Here is a 20,437-nt window from a genome sequence, read left to right on the forward strand (position 1 = left end):
CTGAGTTTTAAGGCTTTCAGGTATTTATTTGCAATTTCTGGGATATCTTTTATAATTTTTTTCACAGTTAATTCTACTTTGAAAGCAGTAAAATGAATGAAAATATTCCAGCTATAAGCAACATATGCTTTACTTTCAAACATTATCACTGATTTAACTAAAACCTCAGAGATTTTGAAACTATTCCATTTCACTTATTTTTAAAAGTTTATTTATATATTTTGAGGGGGGAAGGGGAAAGAGAATCCCAAGCAGGCTCCATACTGACAGGGGCTCAAACTCACAAACCTCAAGATTATGACCTAAGCCAAAATCAAGAGTTGGACACTTAATCAACTGAGCCACCCAGACACCCTTTTATGCCATTTTATTATCATTTTCCATCACAATTTAAATATTCAAAATGCTTTTGATTAAAGCTATACCCCTCTGGGATCAGTAAGAAACACAGATATCAACTATGGAACACTTTAATTACTCAAACATACTAATACCTAATTTACTGCATCATAGCTGAGTTTACTTAAAATTAAAAACAAAGGGGCAACAAATTGGTTTTCCAATATATTTTCCTTCACAGTCTAATGGACTCCTAGCGATGATATACCTAGAGACATCATCCACAAAATATTATATGTCATTCAGCACTAGAATGTGGTGGATGCATTTCCCAGCTGTTTAAACAATTGAATGCCCCATGAGTCATTCAATATGATTTATTGTGACTGTATAGGCCTAAGATGTTATGTTTACCCCACTTAGATTAAAAAAAAAAAATCCGAGTAAAATAACTCAAAAGAAATTCCCAGTTATCTAGACAAGGGTTATACTGAAATGCTCCTGAACAAATTTGGTATAGAACGTCATCACAACATAAATCTTGAATAACATGATTAGATTATACTTCTTTATTTAAATTTCATAATCAAGTAAGAAACTACATTACTTAACTATAACGAGAAATAATATTCATTTTACCTTAACAAATCAACTTCTGTGAGATAAAATATATAAATCAACTATTTTCCATGAAGTTAAAATTGTCATAAATTATGAAAGGACATGAAAGATTAGTACAAAATGCTAAATTATGGTAAAGGATAAATCAGGCCATGGATACACACAAATACTGTCTTTAATGTTCTGGATGTCTTCCTATTGTCTAAGTGGGTGAATATGGAACAGTTATATCCAATTATTTCAGTCATCCAAATGACTGAAATGAATCAACACAATAAAAATCACATCAATTTGTTACTGATTTGCTCAAATTGTCCTGAAAATATTTGGTGTTCTATGCTATATGAACTGAGATTAATGTAGAAGACATCAAAGAGACACAGTAAATTCCTATTTCCTCCCTCCCTCCCTGTCTCTCTCTCTCTCTCTCTCTCTCTCTCTCTCTCTCTCTCCCCCCCCCCCCTCCACTTCCCCACCACCCACCATACCACTGTTAGCTTTTCAGGCTATTGGAAAGTATTAACATATTTATTTGTTTGGGATTTCTGTTGGGACAAGCAATTTAAAAGTTCTCCAACAGGAAATAAAATATCCCAACAGTATTATCTTAATGTTAATATAATCATCTGTAATACAGTGTTAATGTATTATGTGTATCCTCATAATGTTTGTATACTATCACTGGTAACTGTTTACTCATGTAGTAAGTTTTCATTTACTTATTTTGCTGTGTATTACTTTCATGTACAAAGTACTGCCTCACTGTCCCTTAAAGATTTGTTCTCTACAGTAGCAGTGATAAAACTAAGGATGTCTCTAGACACTCTGGTCGAGTCAACTTTAACTCAAATGCATTAAAGTATATTAAAGTGTCATTGGATAGTTAAGGCTAGTTATATCATGTATCCGCCCATGGAAAAGAACAGTTGTAAAAGAACCTCTTTTTTTACTTTTAGATAGCAACAACTTGTAATATCTCTAAAGGCTCTCTGCCATAGACAATAGTCTAAATCAATTAAAAAATGTACAAATAACATGTATTTTATTAGGTCCAGGATAAAACCTAAAAATAGTGAAGCATATCCTAGTAAGTAGCCTTACTCTAATAACATGCAGGCTAGGAATATGTTGATCACATTTCTCTGGACGTCTCTATCAGCCATCAGTTTTCCTAAAGCCTCATTATGTATCAATGCTAGTGTCTGTTCTAAGCAATACTAATACAAGTATATATTTAAACTATTTAACAGCATTTCCCAAACTCCTTTGTTAATAGGTTGCACTCAAGACACATAAGTAAACGAGATGTCAACACTAAATTTGCTAATGTACCCCATTTCTTTGCTAATATGACACCATTTCTAATTTGTGCATTCCAAGTACAATCCATTGCAGTTCAAAATTAAAGAAATATTTTCATTATTATTACATTTAACACTATTAAATGATATAATTTGGTTTTAATGATCAAATTTTAATGTTTCCTTAAAAAAGAAATCCTGGAAAAAGTAGTCTCCTGCTGATATAATAGGAACATTATTTTGCTATTATCATATCTGCATAAGCAGATGATCATACTTTCCATTTTCCATACAGAATAACTAGACTAAAAAATGTTTTTCCAAGAAACTCACCATTTAGTTTTAGATAGCAACAATTTGTAGTATATCTAAAGACTCTCTGCCAGAGACAATGATCTAAATCAACAAAAAAATTATACAAATAACTTATTTTGTACAAGTTACTTTGTCATCAAAAACACAATGGCTGTTTTTATTTACATGTACTACTAAAATACTTTTTTTTTTATTATGTGGGAAAAAGAACATTTAACACTGCAGACAGTTTGGTTCTAAAGAATCTGAGACACTTATAATAAAAATTTCTAGTTGAAGTCATATTCATGGGGAACACCAATAGATTCCAATCTCATTACAGTTTCTGGAAGAAAAGGTATTCTACAGTAGGTTCTAGATAAAAATCAATCCAAATGATACGAAATGCATGTGCATGTGTGTAAGAAGTTCTAGTTATTTCAGTCAACAATATCCTTTTAAATTTGGCATAGTTTTTCTCTTTACATGTTAACTTAGCATAAACCACTTACTAATATTTCTTTTTGTTAGGGAATCAAAATGTGATGGTTTTAACAAAGATGAAAGAAAAACACCACTTGCTCAAACAACGGATATCCAAATAAGAGGCCTTAAAAGCATTCTTCTCTTTTAGGTCAAATGCTACATATTTTCCCTTGATTTTCTTTTTCTTTCTTTCTTTCTTTCTTTCTTTCTTTCTTTCTTTCTTTCTTTCTTTCTTGCTTTTTTTTTGAGGGAAAGGGGGGAGGGGGAAGGGGAGGGAGACAGGGAGTGAGGCTCCAACAAGGAGCCCAACATGGGGCTGGATCCCATGTTCAGTCCCATGACCGTGAGATTATGACCTGAGCCGAAATCAAGAGGTGGACGTTTAACCAAATGAGCCACCCAGACGTTCCTCCCTTGAAATTTTTTAAAGGCTAATAAACTGCATACATATAAAGTTAAGTCTAAAACTGTTCATTTCAGGAGTGTAACCTTCCAAAAGGCAGTGCTTATTCTTGGAAAAGTAGGCTCTGAAAACAACTGAAGAGTGATGCAGAGATTAGCCAAGCAGAAAATACAATCTGTGTCACCATCTTCATGAAGTTAAAATGAAGTGGATTAAAACCGAACTAATTGGTTTGTAAATGTCATTTTGAGGTTACAAATATTTCTTGCAAGCCACAGTGTTCCTCAAATTTGACTCTCATCATTCATTTTTCAATCCAAAGTTACCCTGGTAAATAAGTGAGGGCATTTCACATCATATTGTATATCCCAAATGGAAATGATTTAGAAAAGTAATATGCAAAAGATATCTAGAACCAGCACAATTTTTATCCCCATTTTTTGTATTCCTTTAAAAAGAACATCTTTACTTTGTTATTCACATGGAAAAGCTGACAAAGCATTCTCTTAATGCAGAAAGTGCTGTGTGGATTGGCAAACAAACTAATTTGTTGAAACTCAGGGAAGCAAACAATAATTGTGGGTATATAAAACCTACAATGCAAGCACTAAGCATGTCTTACAGGGAAATCGTGACAGAAAGTGAATCGTCTGATTCACAATAGGATATATTTTGAAGGAGATAAACCTTTTATAACTATGAGCCTAAAGATGCATAAATTATTAAATAATTTTACCCTAGGAGTACTTATTTTTGCATATGTTAACATTTAAACACACCAGAAACAGCTCCTGAAATTGCTTATGCTAATGCTTACTGCTACTCATTTTAAAAGGCAATTCCTCTTAAAACCAAACCTCAGGCCTCAAAACACCAGTTAAAGCCAAATAAAATATACCAAAGTCAATATATGCAAGACATGAAAACCTCCCAATTATACTTCAATGACTTTTTAATTTATAAATCAACCCAATAAACAAAGCATACATTTAAAATTCTAAACACATTTTTGGCAGGTATTTCTTAAGCCAAATACAACTTCAATCCCCCCAAAATAAAAATCTCCCCAAATATAAAGCAAAATATTTTATTAACCTCCTAAGAAGTATATTAGTTATGAAATGAAAACTGCTTTGGAGAATAGCTGACACCGTTATGTATAAGCTAAAGAACCAATATGTGTTTAAATAAAAATATGAACATCTCAAAGGTAATTACCATACAGAGCATGAAAGAAGTCCATTAATCTCCCATGTGAGATACACTGAACAAAGTGTTCTAAGTCTTAGATTCTTAGAAATGCTATTCTCTCTTTTGCGACTAACAAATGAGTAAATAAAAATCCTTACGATTCAGTTAGTATTTTTTTTCAATTATCACTGATAACATCTCTTGAAAGATATTGAACAGTAATTTTTAAAAGCATACTTGGTTATTTCCCTAACACAATGGCAGGAACTGACAGAAATCTAAACATATAAGATTTATGTTGAATCCTCATCCTGCTGACAGCCATAAATAAACTGTAATAAACCATTTCAGGAGACAGAATGCTCTTTAAAATGGAAGGGAGCCCATCAACAGAAAGGGTTTTCAGCTCAAAGACTTTATTGGCAAAACGAAACCATAACCAGGGGTTTGATCTCTATTAATCAGTTTGTATTCCATGTTATATTTGGTTAACATTGAATTGTTGTTTGAGATATTATAACGCTCTAGAGGATATGCATTTCAACATGTACTTCTCATTTAGGAAAACGTATGGAAATGGGTATATCAGGCTATTTTATGCTATAAAATACATCATTTATGTAACTGCCCTTTTCTGATTACAGGCTTATCAATCTTGTTCCTGATTATGATGTGGATGCCTATTTGGTGTCCCTATTTCACTGATTCAAAGGAGGACTTAAGATCAAAAGCCATTTTGTCACTTAACAAGAAAAAATTCATTTAAGCCTACTCTTACTATTTTATGAAAGGATAGGGCACATACAAGAATAACTAGAGCATATATCCCAGGTAACGGGAACTGGTTACCATGTATGGATTAATGAAAAATAAAACACTATTAACAGGCGTATCCTTCAAACTCATATACACTGTACCTTTTACGCGTAGGGGTTAGAGTTCATATTTTCATTATGTCTGCCCTTATCTACCTCACTGGAGATATTAAAAAAACATGTAAATCTGTATGGGAGTCAACAGTGAGGTAACCCTCCCCCATCCTGCAAAACAAGGAAATAAGATTGATACAATTTCTGCCTTAGAGCAAAACCGGGGCTGACCGGGGCAGGAGGAATGCTAATTATCTACTGAAGCAACAAAAAGAGTTTACAGGAGTCAGTGCTAAATTATGCATTATTTAAAGCAGAAGAAACATTTCTAATGAACTTAATCTGATTTCAACCTCACAAACACATCTGTGTTATTATCAATTTCCTTCCCAAGTACACATGCCTAATAAGAACAATATATTGGTCAATTACATGTGACTATTCTGGTTCTTGTGGTAGTTATATATCTCATTTAAAATGACTGAATTTTCATTTTGATTGATATATGCGTTTTTGAGTTTAAAATTACCCCTCCCCCCAAACACACACACAATATGCATCTGCTGTCAATAAGATGAGACAATCAGGTCTGCAACACAGAGGATTAGATTCTAGTTGAAGCTAAGTTCACTGAAAGACTATCCTCTGAAGTGTTTCTGGGCTTTTCCTGATGAGACCTATCACTACCACTCAATCTCCACAGTTGCAAATGATTCGATATTCCAAAGACCGTTTAATTATATAACCCTACCCAAATACCAGGTTGTATTATGTCACAGATATCAATCCCACTGATACCGCTTCTCCAAATTCTGGTTTTAAAGTAGGGTAAAGCCTCAGGGAAGGGAGAACAGAGTGTACAATTTCAAACAAGTTGGCAAACAAAAAAAGTGCCTCATAAGCCAGAAGAAAAGCAGAAGTCAAGAATCATTATCCCTCTAATGCATGTGTGTGCAAAGTATGACTATGTAGCACCAGAGATAAGGATGCTATTTATTTAAGCATAATATAATGAAAACATAAATACAGTGCTGCCTGTCAATTTAAGAAGCAGAAAATGAATAACCATCCAACGGAGGACTTCCCCCAGAGTGACAAATTATAACAGAAGCAGTGCCAGGAATAGATTTCCTCATTTAAACAGTAAACCATGTTGCCTTTTATAGAGTATATGAATGAAATTGGCAAGAGTAGCTAATTAATTATAGCTGATTAGTCTATCAAATCTCTTGGTAGAATAAGCAAAACATGAACTTTTTATAACTATTTGGAGTCAACATACTTCAAACGTAGTATGCTTCATCCATGAGGCATATACATTCTAAAGGGTTGGAATTTTTTTTCTCAAGTTTCACACTTTAAGATAATGGTATTTTGCGAACTAAAATCATGCAGGACAATTCAGAATATAATGCAAGAAGAAAGAGTGTGTTAAATACATCCAGGATACAGAAAAACATACCATGCATAGTTTCTCTTTTGTGCTTAGTTTGTGGAAATTTTAAGTCTGACATGATAAATATTAAACTACACTAAAAATCATGGCACTCGAGAAATGTACCAACCTTCAGGATCCAGCAGTTTCTCTATGCCTAATTGATATTTGGCAACGTTGAACGCATGTTCCAGTCGTTGTGTGGCTGACTGCTGGCAAACCACACTGTTCCAATCAAACAGGTCTGGCCTGAAACACACACACACACACAAAGACAAATAGAAATCAATTTACAATTTTCCACAAGATTCTGATTTTTAATTGACAACTCATACCCATCACCCTTAAGAGTTGAATGTTACTCTTCATTACCCCTCAATAAAGTTTTTCATTGAAACAAGTTGGAATTTTACTTGAAAAACCTGAAGAAAACACAGGAGAATTTATTCTACCTTGTCAAGCAACATAAATAGATTAATCTCACCTAACCTCAGAAATTTGAGTGCCAGCCATGTGCTGGTAACTTCCAATTTTACAAGCCTAGCCCAGACCTCTTCCCTGAACTCCAGACTCTAGATTCATCTGCTTATTCAGTATTTCTATGTAGAGTCATCACAAGACTCAAGGCTCCAAAACTGAACTTGTAGTATTCATCCCCATCACACCACCCCACACCCACCTACTTCTCTTATAGTTCTCCCTTCCTCAATAATCAACAAGTACAAACTTGCAGTGGCTCACAAAGAAACTCTGGAGTCTAGTTTGATGACTCATTCTCATACAACACTTGGTTGGAAATGTATCCAGAATTTGACCACTTGTCACTATCCTTGCTGCCATCCCTTCAATCCAAACCACCATTTTATCTTGCATGGATTATTTAGTGCATTAACTTTCTAATGTCTCCCTTACTCCCACCCTTGCCCTTGTTAATTTATTCTCAGCAAAGCTGCCAGAGTGATCTGTTAAAATGTTTCATCATAACCTTCTTTTCAAGTCCCTGCTATCGGGGGAGTAAAATTCATTGATTTAACTTTGACATACCAGGCCCTACATGGTCTGCCTCGCCATTAACTTCCTGATTTTATTCCTTGCCTCTCTCCTCACATTCCTCAAAGAGGCTAGGTAGTTTCTGTATTTTCATGTACTGTTCCCTCTGTCTGGAATTCTCTTTCCTCAGACACTGACATGGCTCACTTCTCTACTTCCTTTATGTATTTCCTTAAAAGTCATTATTATGATTATGATTAGGATTGTTATTCCCTCCTCTGTCCCCATGTAAAACTGCTCACTCCCAGGGTGCCTGAGTGGCTCAGTCAGTTGAGTGTCTGACTCTTGATTTTGGCTCAGGTCATGATCTCACAGTTCGATGGAGCCCCACATCAGGCTCTGCGTTAAGAGCACCGAGCCTGCTTGGGATTCTCTCCTTCCCTCTCTCTGCCCCTCCTTCTTCTTGCACTCTTTCTCTCTCCCAAAATAAGTGGAAAAAACATTTAAAAACAAATAAATAAAATTGCACACTTCCTAATCAAACTGATACATATACTAATTTCCTATCCCTTTCTTTCTCATCAGCACTTACTACTGTTTAATATTTTATATATTTTAACCAATCTTGTCTATGTATCTGTTTCCCCCACTAGAATGCAGAATAAAGGTTTTTTTCACTGCTTTTGTTCACTTCTAGAAACGCAAGCCTGACACATAGGAGATGGTCAATAAATACTTGTTGACTAAATGTTTGTTGATTCGATAAATTTCGTTGACATGGAAGCAGCAAATGGATGACAATATACTATAAGAATATCAATTTACTTAATAATAGAGAAAACAAAAAGGAGTATGAGAGGGAATTCTTATCCTTTAAGGGCTTAAAACCTAATAAGGAAAAAATACCCACATCATAATAAGTTAAAATACATTGTAAATGTGAAAAATAGAAAAGGTTTTCTAAAATCTGAAGAGGTCAAGAAATTTTCGAGGCTTAAGGGAATCTTCAATCATGGTTTGCAACGAGATTTAAGAAGTTTTTGAGAATAGAATTCTGAGTTGTAATGATATTTAAAAAATCAAACTTCTTACACCAGAAAAAAAGCAGAATGTGCTTAGTTGGTCAAAACTCAAAGGCTTGCCTCCACAGAGAGATCTTTACCATTGAGAAGCAGTGGGAGACGGGGTTAGGAAGGGGGACTGGGAGGAGGTTGAGAAAGGTCTTGGCCGTTGAAGGAATTACCATTTACCCCTACAACATTGGAAACCACTCGTCAACTGATTCTTCACCTTTTCTGGATCACAGACACCTTTGAAAATCTGATGAGCACTAGAAAACGTGTATCTATACAAAAACCTGTCCATATCTTTAAACATACTTTACATAGAATTTTAAGACAATGGGGTCTGTCAATGGACTCCTGCCTCAGAACTCACGCTCTACAAGGTAGGAAATTATAAGGATGGGCTTAGCTGTTATTTTCAAAAACCATAAATGAAAATAAACGGACAATTCTCTCATTGGACTCGCATTTCCTTTTCCTTTCTTGATGCTACCCTGATTAACTTACCAGAATTTTGTTCACTTCTTAGCAAGTCTAACCTGCCCTCTCTACTCCATGTTACCCAAAAAAGCTATAATACTTGAAAACCTGAAATTTGTATAACCTGCGAGCTTACTCGAGTGTGGAAAGACTATAAGAAATAACAATGATAGGGGCGCCTGGGTGGCTCAGTCGGTTAAGCGTCCAATTTCGGCTCAGGTCGTGATCTCACGGTCCGTGGGTTTGAGCCCTACATCGGGCTCTGGGCTGACAGCTTGGAGCCTGGAGCCTGCTGCGGGTTCTGTGTCTCCCTCTCTCTCTGCCCCTCCCCTGCACTCACTCTGTCTCTCTCTCGACCAGTATTTCCTTCATCACATTGTTACCCAGGGGCTATGGACAGAAATGAGGTGAACAGGAACACAGAGTGAGGTGTACGCTGCTACAGAGGTTCCATTTCTTTGGATGACTGTTCAGTGTGTAGGTGATCATCGTATTACACAAGAAAGTAAAAGATTTAAAAGAAACATCTCCGTTCTTTTCAAAAGAGAAATCATAAATTCTATACTATTTGCCGAAGTTTTAACTTCACTCTGAAATCTCTGCTCCACCTTCTTTTCTCCATCCTTCAGCAATCCAAGTGGAAAAGAATATAGGTAGGAGAGTGTGAGAGACTAGTTTTCTCACCTACAGTACAGTCAACAGAGTTAAATGAGTATAATGAAAAAACAGAACTGCTTCCTCATTCTAACCCTTTTTTCCTTCATCCCCTTCTCCTCTTGGTCATGAACTAATCACCTATTTGAGCCTCAGTGTGTTCATTTAAAAAAGAAGGAAATGTACTGAATGGCCTTGGAGGTCCCCTCTAGTATTAAGATTAATCTGTTTTAAATGATTAAAATTCATCATGACAATTAACACTGTAAGCAACTATGATCTCCAAATGCACAAAGAATTGTAAGACTAAGCAAATGCAGAAGAAAGCCACACACCTTCCCATGCTAACCCAGACCTGAACTCGTAGATAAGAACGTGTAACCAAGGATTACCAACCTTTTGAGGAAATGAACATCTTGAGTAAGATAACAAAGCCCAGTAGATAAGCAGAGTCTCTGTAAATGCAAATTCTGGCTCTACCACATATTAGCCAAATGGTCTTAGGCAAATAATGCAACCTCTTTGTGCCTCAGTTTCCCATTATGTGCAATGGGACTAATTACAGTATCAAATTACTTTGACACTATTACTAATGAAGTATTACACTTTGATACTATTACTAACGAAGTATTACTTAGTTCTAAAGTAATTGTATGTATGAAATAACAATACTGCATTTTCAATTTATAGGCTCATGCCAAGAACACCTATAACTTATATTTGTAAATGTTACAAACACTGTTGATGGAAAAATAATGAAACAGGAGGGTGGTGGGTAGGATGGGCAAAGGGGAATGAGAAAAACAGGCTTCCACTTATGGAATGAGTAAGTCATGGAAATAAAAAGCACAGTCGGGGGAATATCGTCAATGATATTGTAATCACGTTATATGGTGACAGATGGTACCTACACTTGTGGTGAGTATAGTATGAGTTGTGGGATCACTATTTTGTACACCTGAAATGAATGTAACATTGTGTATGAACTATATTCAGAAAATATTTTTTAAGAATACTATAACAAAATGGAAGGTGGAGAGAAGAGAGTGTGATCTTCTGTATCAGGTACTCAACAAATCTTGTCTAAACTTTAAAAAACAATTTTTTTAACGTTTATTTTTGAGACAGAGAGAGACAGAGCATGAACAGGGGAGGGTCCGAGAGAGAGGGAGACACAGAATCCGAAACAGGCTCCAGGCTCTGAGCTGTCAGCACAGAGCCCGACGCGGGGCTCGAACTCACGGACCGCGAGATCATGACCTGAGCCAAAGTCGGCTGCTCAACCGACTGAGTCACCCAGGCACCCCGTTGTCTAAACTTGATGAAACAAGGGGCGCCTGGCTGGCTCAGTCAGAGGAACATGTGACTCGTGATCTTGGGGTTGTGACTTTGAGTCCCACACTGGATGCAGAGATTACTTAAAAATAAAATTTGAAAAAAAAATTATAAACTTGATGAAAAAAGGTACACCAATACCACTTAAAGTATCGCAGGCAACAATTTTAAGAATGAAATGATTGGGGCGCCTGGGTGGCGCAATCGGTTAAGCGTCCGACTTCAGCCAGGTCACGATCTTGCGGTCCGTGAGTTCGAGCCCCGCGTCAGGCTCTGGGCTGATGGCTCAGAGCCTGGAGCCTGTTTCTGATTCTGTGTCTCCCTCTCTCTCTGCCCCTCCCCCGTTCATGCTCTGTCTCTCTCTGTCCCAAAAATAAATAAACGTTGAAAAAAAAATTAAAAAAAAAAAAAAGAATGAAATGATTATATTGTAGTAATCAAATTAGGAAACAGGGATAAGAGATAATATTTGTGGGCTTCGCATTAAGAAGCAAATCCACCTCCTATCAGACATTAATCAGGAAATGAAACATGTAATTATGAAAACCATCAGAAAGATAAAAGTTGCTGACAGGAACCACTTCCAGGAAATGGAGGGTGACTGGGTGGGGTTGGGGTCACGAAGACACATTTTGTTTTGTTTTGTTTTCCTTTGCCCCCCACCAAGTCTGATTTTTTTTTTAACTACATCCTATGTTACTTCTTTGGTAATAAATTAAAATGATGGATTAGGAAGAAAATGTAATTGTAACATCATACTTACAGCAACTTATCTGTATATTCTGAGCTATTTCTAATGAATTACCACTCAGTATTCCCACAAAAGTAGAGTCTGGCCTCCACTTAACTGCACTGTAGTGGACTCTGTGTTTTAATATAATACTTCTCATTTCCTACATATTCAGATAAAATTTAGCCTTAAATAGATATAAGGCAAGCAATATCCTAACCTTTTGCAAGGCTCTTTGTCAATCCCTATGCTCTTTATTAAGTGCATGCCTTTGTTGTATATAGCTTAGTCACTCAATTATTGAAATCAGAACACCTCATGACATTTCTAAGTGTACCAAAGACAATCACCTTGGAACAGAAATTTCAACCATTTTTTTCCTTTAGATAAACAATATGAACATCTGTCAAAGACAAAAAGAAGACAGAGATGATTCATGAAAGAGCATTATCAACTGTGAGAAACCTCTTGAAAAGTAACTATGTTATGTATGAAAAGGTAGTTACTGATGATTCATTCACTATGACAAGAGAGAATATATAAATGATATTTTGAGAAAGAAAGAGTGGGTCAGGGACAGATGCTGCAGGGCAATCTGGAAATGTTTACTGTATTACAAATGTATTCAGAAATCATGACATATAATATTAACAAATGTAGCGTGTGAACATGCTGACAGGACTGAAGTCTTCCACTTGAAAAGAAAATGCTAAAGAGCCAACAAGGACCACATAACCTGATCCTTGGTATTTCTGTTCATTTGCCAACGTGTACATGAACAGCAAGATCAATATGTTCAGGCCCTTACTGTGAAGCATGTGGCTGCATAAATCAGCACTGACTTATAATGCAGAATGAATGCCTCTATCCCTTCTCATCTAGCTGTATCGAAGCTATGCAATATTTTTCTTCGTGTCATACTTAGGAAAAACAACGTGTTATCACTGCTTAACATGCCAAATGAGTGTGAGTTTGCCTCCTTTTGAAAATAGGGTTGCTGAGTCATTCACCTGGAAACCCAGTCTGGATGGGGTTAATTAAATCCAGCTGGAGCACGACACCTGACAAAGATGCTTATTGAGAGAGCATTTGTTCTTGGATGGAGCTTTACCATGAAGAAAATTTATATTCTGGACTTTTCTAGAAACAAGATCTGCATAGGGAAATGGGAGACTCGTCAAGAAAAGAAAGATCAAAGTGAGAAAAGATAAGCTGCATTGAAAATCAGGGCAGATGCAGTCCAGTGGCATTTCAAACACGATTAATAAGGGAATGTATTTGACCCTGGGGATTGGGCCAGATAAAAGAGATGGGTAATAGGAAAACCAAAGTAGATATCCTTTGCACTCAATGTGTTATACGTAAGATATATGTGTGTGTATATATATATATATATATATATATATTTATATTTATATTTATATTTATATTTATATTTTACATACATATGAATGCATTATTTATATGTATTTACCACGTTGTTTTGCTTTTTCTTGAACTGTTAATAATTCCTTTACTAAGCATCTTGATACAAGAAAAAGCAAACTATTTTGTTATCTTAGAAAACGTAATAGTGTTTGGAATACAGTTAAGAGTATTTGGTTCACTATAACACAATGAGTTCTTTTTATGATGACCCACACAACTCTCTCATGCTTTCCAGCAATTGCTCTGCTATTCCAGAGCAATTGTTTCTTTTGATATTCTCAACACTGAGTCATGGAATTGTGGTCTGCTCTTTGCCTTGGTTGCTAAGATGCTCAAAGCCTCTTTCAACCTCAAAATTAAAACACACACACACACACACACACACAAATACACAGAGCCTTATGTATTTGCTATCGAAGTGTATATCTGACAAGAGAAATGTTACTTTTTCACATTATTAATCTGACGATAGTAATTAATTTTACTACAGCCATTCACATGAGATTTGGAACCATTCTAGCTCTGAAGTTTTGGCCCATACTAACAATTATTTGTGTAAAAAGACCAACTCCATTCTTAGCGAAGTTAGAATACAACCTTGATTTTCCGGTAGAGTCCCAACTTCAAACATGTTGGCCCCCTCCTGCAACCGTATTCATGCTCCTGTATTTTAATATTTCAACCATTAAATGACATATCACATAAAAAACAGACTCTTCTTATTTAGGGCATTCCAATGGAGAGCCAGATCAACATGATTAAATACATTTAACATATAAACATGTTAAATAGTAGGAAATGAGCCAGAATGGCACTGGAGAAAAAGATTTAAGTCTCTAAATCAATACTTACAAAAATTAGTATCTCAGTAGTCGCCTTACCTATGACTGTGGATGAGAGCATTTAAAGCCAGACCATCAGACCAGCTGGTGGTGAAGTTAATGACATTAACCTGTGGATAATTACGAGTTGATTGTCGGACCCAGCTCAGGAGAATCTTTTCACTGTTGGTTTGTTGCAATCCAGCCATGATATTTTTCATTACATTTTTGACCTATGTGTGGAAAGAAATTTTCATGAGAAAATGCATTCCCTGAACAAGAACCACACAAACTTAAATGTAAATGTCCTAATCTTCAAAAATAATAGGAATTTTAGGGTCAATTAGTAGTGAGGAATAATAGATTCTACCAGGACAGAGTCCATTCTAATTAGTTAGGAATGTATTCTTATTGGTTGGTGTCACGATACACCATTTATTGCACACGTTTAATATCACTCCCAGATTCTGCCACGTTAAACTATTAATTTTGTGCTTTTCGAATTGCTCATCTTCTAACTTTCAGTGGATATGCTAGAGAAGAGTGTACAAAAACATCAGATTTGTTATCGACCAAAGGCCTAAAATAAGATTACTGGCTTTTTTTTTTAAGTTTATTTATTTATTTTGAGAGACAGACAGTGCAAGCAAGGGAGGGGCAGAGAGACAGAGGATCTGAAGCGGGCTCCGTGCTGACAGGAGAGCGCCTGATGTGCGGCTGGAGCTCACGAACTGGGAAATCATGACCTGAGCTGAAGTCAGACACTTAACCGACTGAGCCACGCAGGTACCCATATTAGTGGCTTTAAGAAAGAAAGAATGGCACAGTGGCTAAGAGAATGAGCTTACTTCCTTTAAACCTAGGTTCAAATTTTGCCTCTGCTATTAACAAATTGTGTTAATTGGGCCATTTAACCTTTTTTAGGCCTCTGTTTTTTATACATATAAGGCTGTTTTAAGAATCAAAGGACAGCTATACTAAAATAAAATCCCTAGGTTTATAACATAACTTAAAATAATGCAAATTATGTGTACTGACCAAAATGAAAAACAGAACAGAATAAATGAGTTTGCCTTTTTAAAATAAATAACAAGAAAAATCAACAGAAGTAAAAGTATTTATCCCTAAAAGCTGTGAATGTATTGCCTTGGGTTTTGTTTTGTCTTTGTTTTGTAGTCAGTCTGGCTTCATTTGTTAAAGCTTTTTTTTTTTTTTTTTTTTTTTCAGGAAATAGATTCACATGCAAGAGAAGAACGAAAGTTACAAATGCCCAAAACATGGGTCCAAAACCTTGGCTCGTTTATGAGGCCTCTTGGGTCACGGGAAATGACACTGAAGAAGCCGCTTTAGTATTAAAAACCGTGTCACAAAATCCCACTGAAGATACATACACTGTAGAGGTCCTGAGGTGAACACAGAATACACATCTTACCTCCCCAGAGGTGGTAAGAGACCTGGCCTGGTGTCTAGAAGCAGAGTGCTGGTGGCCCCCAGGAAAAGAGTGTTTGTCTGGGCCACCCAGGATGCTGTCACTGTTATTTCACGGTTATTTCTTGATATTTTGGACCTGGTAAGCTAATCTATGAGCTTTTCTTTCAAACTGTCTTGGAAGAGTCACGTCACCTGAAGCAGATGTGGTCTCCAAAAATGCGAGGTGTCACGGTCACCGAGACCTACTCTCTCCTAGATGACAGGGCAAAGTCACTTTTCTTCCTGCCTCAAGAACGAAGAGGGACCCGGTACTCCTTGAACAAAAGAATCTTGGAAGGATCATTCTCGACAAGGCACCTGGCACGAGCAAGGGGCGCCAAATGCAGACGAAAACAAGTAAAGCGACTTGTCCTCAAACCCCCACTCTCCCTCCCCCTACATCAAGAAGCGCTGCCTGTGATCTGTGATGGGGGTGACAAGGTTCCGTCTGCTTTGTCCCCTCGTGCTCCTTTTTGCCAGAGAGGTTAAGGGCTTCGGGCTGCGGGGCGGACGTGAAGAGAAGGGGTTGAGCGTTCAAGAGGCCCTCGGACGCAGAGCGGGTGGGTGGCGCCGCAGGGCTGAGGGCCGGCCGCTCTGTCGGCAACTTCCACCGCTGCTCCTGGCGAAGTCACGGCCCCCGTCCCAGCACACGGTGTCCCCTGGCCACACTCCAGTCACAGGGGGCAGGAGTAATGACCCGTGTGGCGCGGGTAGCCCGGGCACTGGCAGGCCTTCAGTCAGACGGCGTCAGCCCTTTCTTCCGATGCCTTGTTGGCTGTCGCCTGCAGAGTCTCCCGGTGCGAGGAATTTGGCCGCCTCGTTAAAGGTCACGTAGAAGTCCCTCGCAAGCACGATGATGGTAAAGACGCCAGGGACCCCGTCTGAGGGCCAAGTCTGAGGAATTGGCGACAGCTGCAATGGAGACGGCGAGGTAGACGAGAACGGCCCTGACACGGCGTGGGAAGTCCACCGTGAGCCAGCGCATGTCCTACCACTGTTGTTCGGCAGCAGGCCCTGGGCGAAGCAGAAGACGGCCAGCACGAGTCCCGCAGGTGAGGGGGCAGGAAGGCAGCTGCTGAGGAGGCCACACAGCAAAGGTGACAAAGGACAGCTCGACCCCGCCAGCAGGAGGCAGCCTTTGAGCGAGCAGATACAGCACGCAGGCGTGAGGGCGGAGCCGGAAGGTCACCAGGCTCCCAGGCCGTTTTTTTTTTTTTTTGGTCAGGGTCAAGGTCGGTGGGCCACAAGGTGGCTGGCTCCAAGAGCCGAAGCTCCGCCTCCCTCCCTCTCTCCCAGAAGCCGGAAGGGAAGTGGAAACCCAGACCACGGAGGAGAAAAAGGCCAGCTTCCTGGTTTTATTTTTATTAGTTCCTGTACATTTGATTCTTGCCATGGCTTTGTGCAAATGCCGTTCAGCGGGTTGTCGTATTTCATTGCTTCCTTCCTCTAACTCGTCTCATGCAGAAATCCATTCTAAACATTTCTCTAGATTTCAAGAATGCGGTGACACCACTTTATAGAACAAACTGTCTACATAGCGTAGTAAAGGCATAATTATGAGGCTACTTTTTACATATAAGTCAGGCCCCTTATATACCTGAAGGAAGTATCTAAGTAAATGTGATTAGTTTTCACCACCAAGGGCTTTCCTTTTGGAAAGCATAAGGTCCATACACTACCAACATGTGATCAGATGATGAATATTTATTGGGTATTCTAAATATGACATTTTATTTTGCTTCCTCATCCATGTAAAAGTTAACCAAGGCCTCAGGGGAAAATACATATTTTAACATCTCCAATGTTAGTCATCTTTTTATGAAAGAGTCAATGCAAATTTTAGGATAGACTGCTACATCTCACTTTAAAATACTTGAAAAGGATTTGAGATGATGCTTTGTAAATGTGGTAATGATGTGAAGATGTGAGATCCTTGCATATATTTATCACTATCCCTTGATAGCTAAATCTATTATTTAGAGGCAGATTATCCAGTTTTCTTAATTCCATCCTGACCTGCTTATTTAGTCAGTTACTCAGTGAGTAAATAGGTCAAAGAGTTATATAAGATGTATCATTTTTCTCACCATATTCTGAAGTTATCAAGTGCACAACCTCCATGTAAAGTGATTGCAAGACATGTACTCTGTGTCCTAGGCTGAACCACCGTTGGATTCGGCACCTACCAGCTCAGTGGTGGTGATTTGCACTGATCAGGCAACCCTCCCATGATGAATGGGATCCATTTGGAAAGCGCTTGGCCAGGCTGCCCTCTATGCACAAAATGTTACAGGACAACACAGTATTCCAACCAAAACTCCTTTAGCATCATTATGTCATTAATTCAGCTTATCAGTCTCAGCCCCACTGGTATTGCTTCTACTTGGGTGCAAATGTTGCTAAGAAAAAAATAATAATAAAGGTCAATGTGACATAATCAGTTCTTTTCCTACATAAGAAACAATTACCCAGAAATCTTTACTAAGGACCAACCTTCAGACCCTGAGCTGGTCCAAAGGTGAGTCTTAAAGGAGAAAACTTTCCCACCCTTAGGACTTAACAGTCCCTAAGAGAGAAAATCAATTTAAACAAATGTGTGTGTGTGTGTGTGCGTGCATACAGCTATACATCTGTTTTCAAAAGGAACAAGTTGAAATGTCATTGAGCAGTGGTTTCAAAAAATGACTAGGAGCTAACTGGGCAAAGAAGCTATGACAGGCATGGAGGTGCACCACCAAGAGTGTCCTTCAAGGAAAGGCTCCTTGCTCCATCTGTGAGTCCTCTCAGGGACTACCTGATGTTGGAGAGTCCTGTCACCTAAGGTCAAGCCCTTCCTAGGGCAGCCCGCATCTAGTGACTGCTGAAGAGAAATGGTTTAAACACTTAGCCATGTCAGCCTCACGCAGAGCGACACTCAAGGATTATTCCAGCTCCCAGTTCCACATGGGGTGCAATACAACTGTGGCTGGGTGTGTATCACACCTCCAGCTCTTCTCGCTCTGGTTACCTTCTCCCTTCCTCAGGTGCAGTTCCCCAAAGCATGCCTTAATTAATGTCCCGCCTGCTGAATTCAATGCTTCCTTCCCAGAATCCATCCCGTGACCAAAAGGAGTTAGAGTGGAGGAGCAAGAGTAAAAAGGTGGTAGTGACAGTCTCTTACAAGGGAAGGATGGTGTGTGTGAGGACCAGAGCAAGACCTGTCTTGCACACAGAGCATTAGGGAGGCAGGAGTTTATAGCAAGGGCTTTCTTCAGTGCCAAAACCATCTTTCTCCTGTATGATGTTCAAATAGTAAATAAATACTGCAGGCTAAAGTCGCCCTGGATTTGAGTTTTTCCTTTGACTTAGCCAGCAAAGGTGGGGACATGACCTCTGATAGCACACCACTGTTAGCAAGATGTTTGTATCTCCAGCTGGTTATCAGAACTCAGCTGGCCACCCTACAAGGAAAGGTTTGCACTTTAAAAAGAAGGAAGGGGCCCCTGGGTGACTCAATCAGTGAAGCGTCCGACTTCAGCTCAGGTCATGATCTCATGGTCTGGTCCGTGGGTTCAAGCCCCGCATTGGGCTCTATGCTGATGGCTCTTAGCCTGCAGCCTACTTCGGATTCTGTGTCTCCTTCTCTCTCTGCCTTTCCCCCACTCTCTCTCTCCCTCTCTAAAATAAATAAATTTTTTTAATCTTAAAAAAAGGAAGAAAGGATGCCAAACATGTGGCATATGTCTACCTCGCAAGTTTGTTCAATGGTGCTTATTCCTCAATATATTATTGAGGAATAATATATTTTTCCTCAATTATTTTCAGGCTAATGATTTTATTTACATGGAAACTGGAAAAACAGTGACAGGAGACACACGGTAAGCATTCCTCAGCTTTTACAAGTTCAAAGGGAAGTCCTCCATGGCACTATTAATAACATAGTATGTGGCACTGGAACAAAAGATTCACATCTTTCCATCTCTTAATGCCATTCTCAATCTGATAGACCAGGAAAGTACATTAGGTTGGCCAGAGTGTCCTTTGATCTCTGCTGATATTCAATGGCTTTTGTGACTACTTAACAGGAAGGCAAATATATACTCTTGGTGAAAATACCTTCTGGGATTCATTGAGTTATGATGAGGAGTATTGAGCAGGAGGAATTTTTTGGAAGTGAGTTTAGAAGTTTTAAGAGAACCAAGCAGGGTGACAGAAGACAGAGAAGATAAGGAGGCAGAGGCTGAGAAGAGTCTACATCCTTGCAATCACAACGATACAGTGATTCAAGGACATAAATGCAAGACAACAGACTGTAAGAGAGGTCTGAGATGAGGAAAAACTGCAAAAGCACTCCTTTTGGTATTCCAGAGTGTGAAAGACCCTCCACATGCTAATAATAAAAACAAAAAAAAACTGCACAAAATCACAAACAATTGAAAAAGGTATAAGGGTAGTTGTGAAACTCTATCTTGGAGTGAGTTCAGATGCAGTTGGAAAGGGTTTTGAGAAGATAAGAAAGTGAAATCATATGAGAGACAGTTTGGATG

General features: G+C 38.3%; 1 protein-coding gene across 6 annotated transcripts in view; it reads right to left on the minus strand.

Annotated features, from left to right (window-relative positions):
* Positions 1 to 20,437, minus strand: part of DMD (dystrophin) — a 2,018,590-nt gene that overhangs the window by 1,615,112 nt on the left and 383,041 nt on the right. For all 6 annotated transcript variants that reach the window (XM_043570319.1, XM_043570321.1, XM_043570317.1 and 3 more), the window contains exons 6-7: positions 14,502 to 14,674; positions 7,070 to 7,188 (exon numbers count right to left, since the gene is read on the minus strand). In XM_043570319.1, the coding sequence (XP_043426254.1) occupies positions 7,070 to 7,188; positions 14,502 to 14,674 (292 nt within the window). The remainder of the gene's footprint in view (positions 1 to 7,069; positions 7,189 to 14,501; positions 14,675 to 20,437) is intronic.

This window comes from Prionailurus bengalensis, chromosome X, assembly GCF_016509475.1.
Source record: "Prionailurus bengalensis isolate Pbe53 chromosome X, Fcat_Pben_1.1_paternal_pri, whole genome shotgun sequence".
NCBI classification, from domain to species: Eukaryota; Metazoa; Chordata; class Mammalia; order Carnivora; family Felidae; genus Prionailurus; species Prionailurus bengalensis.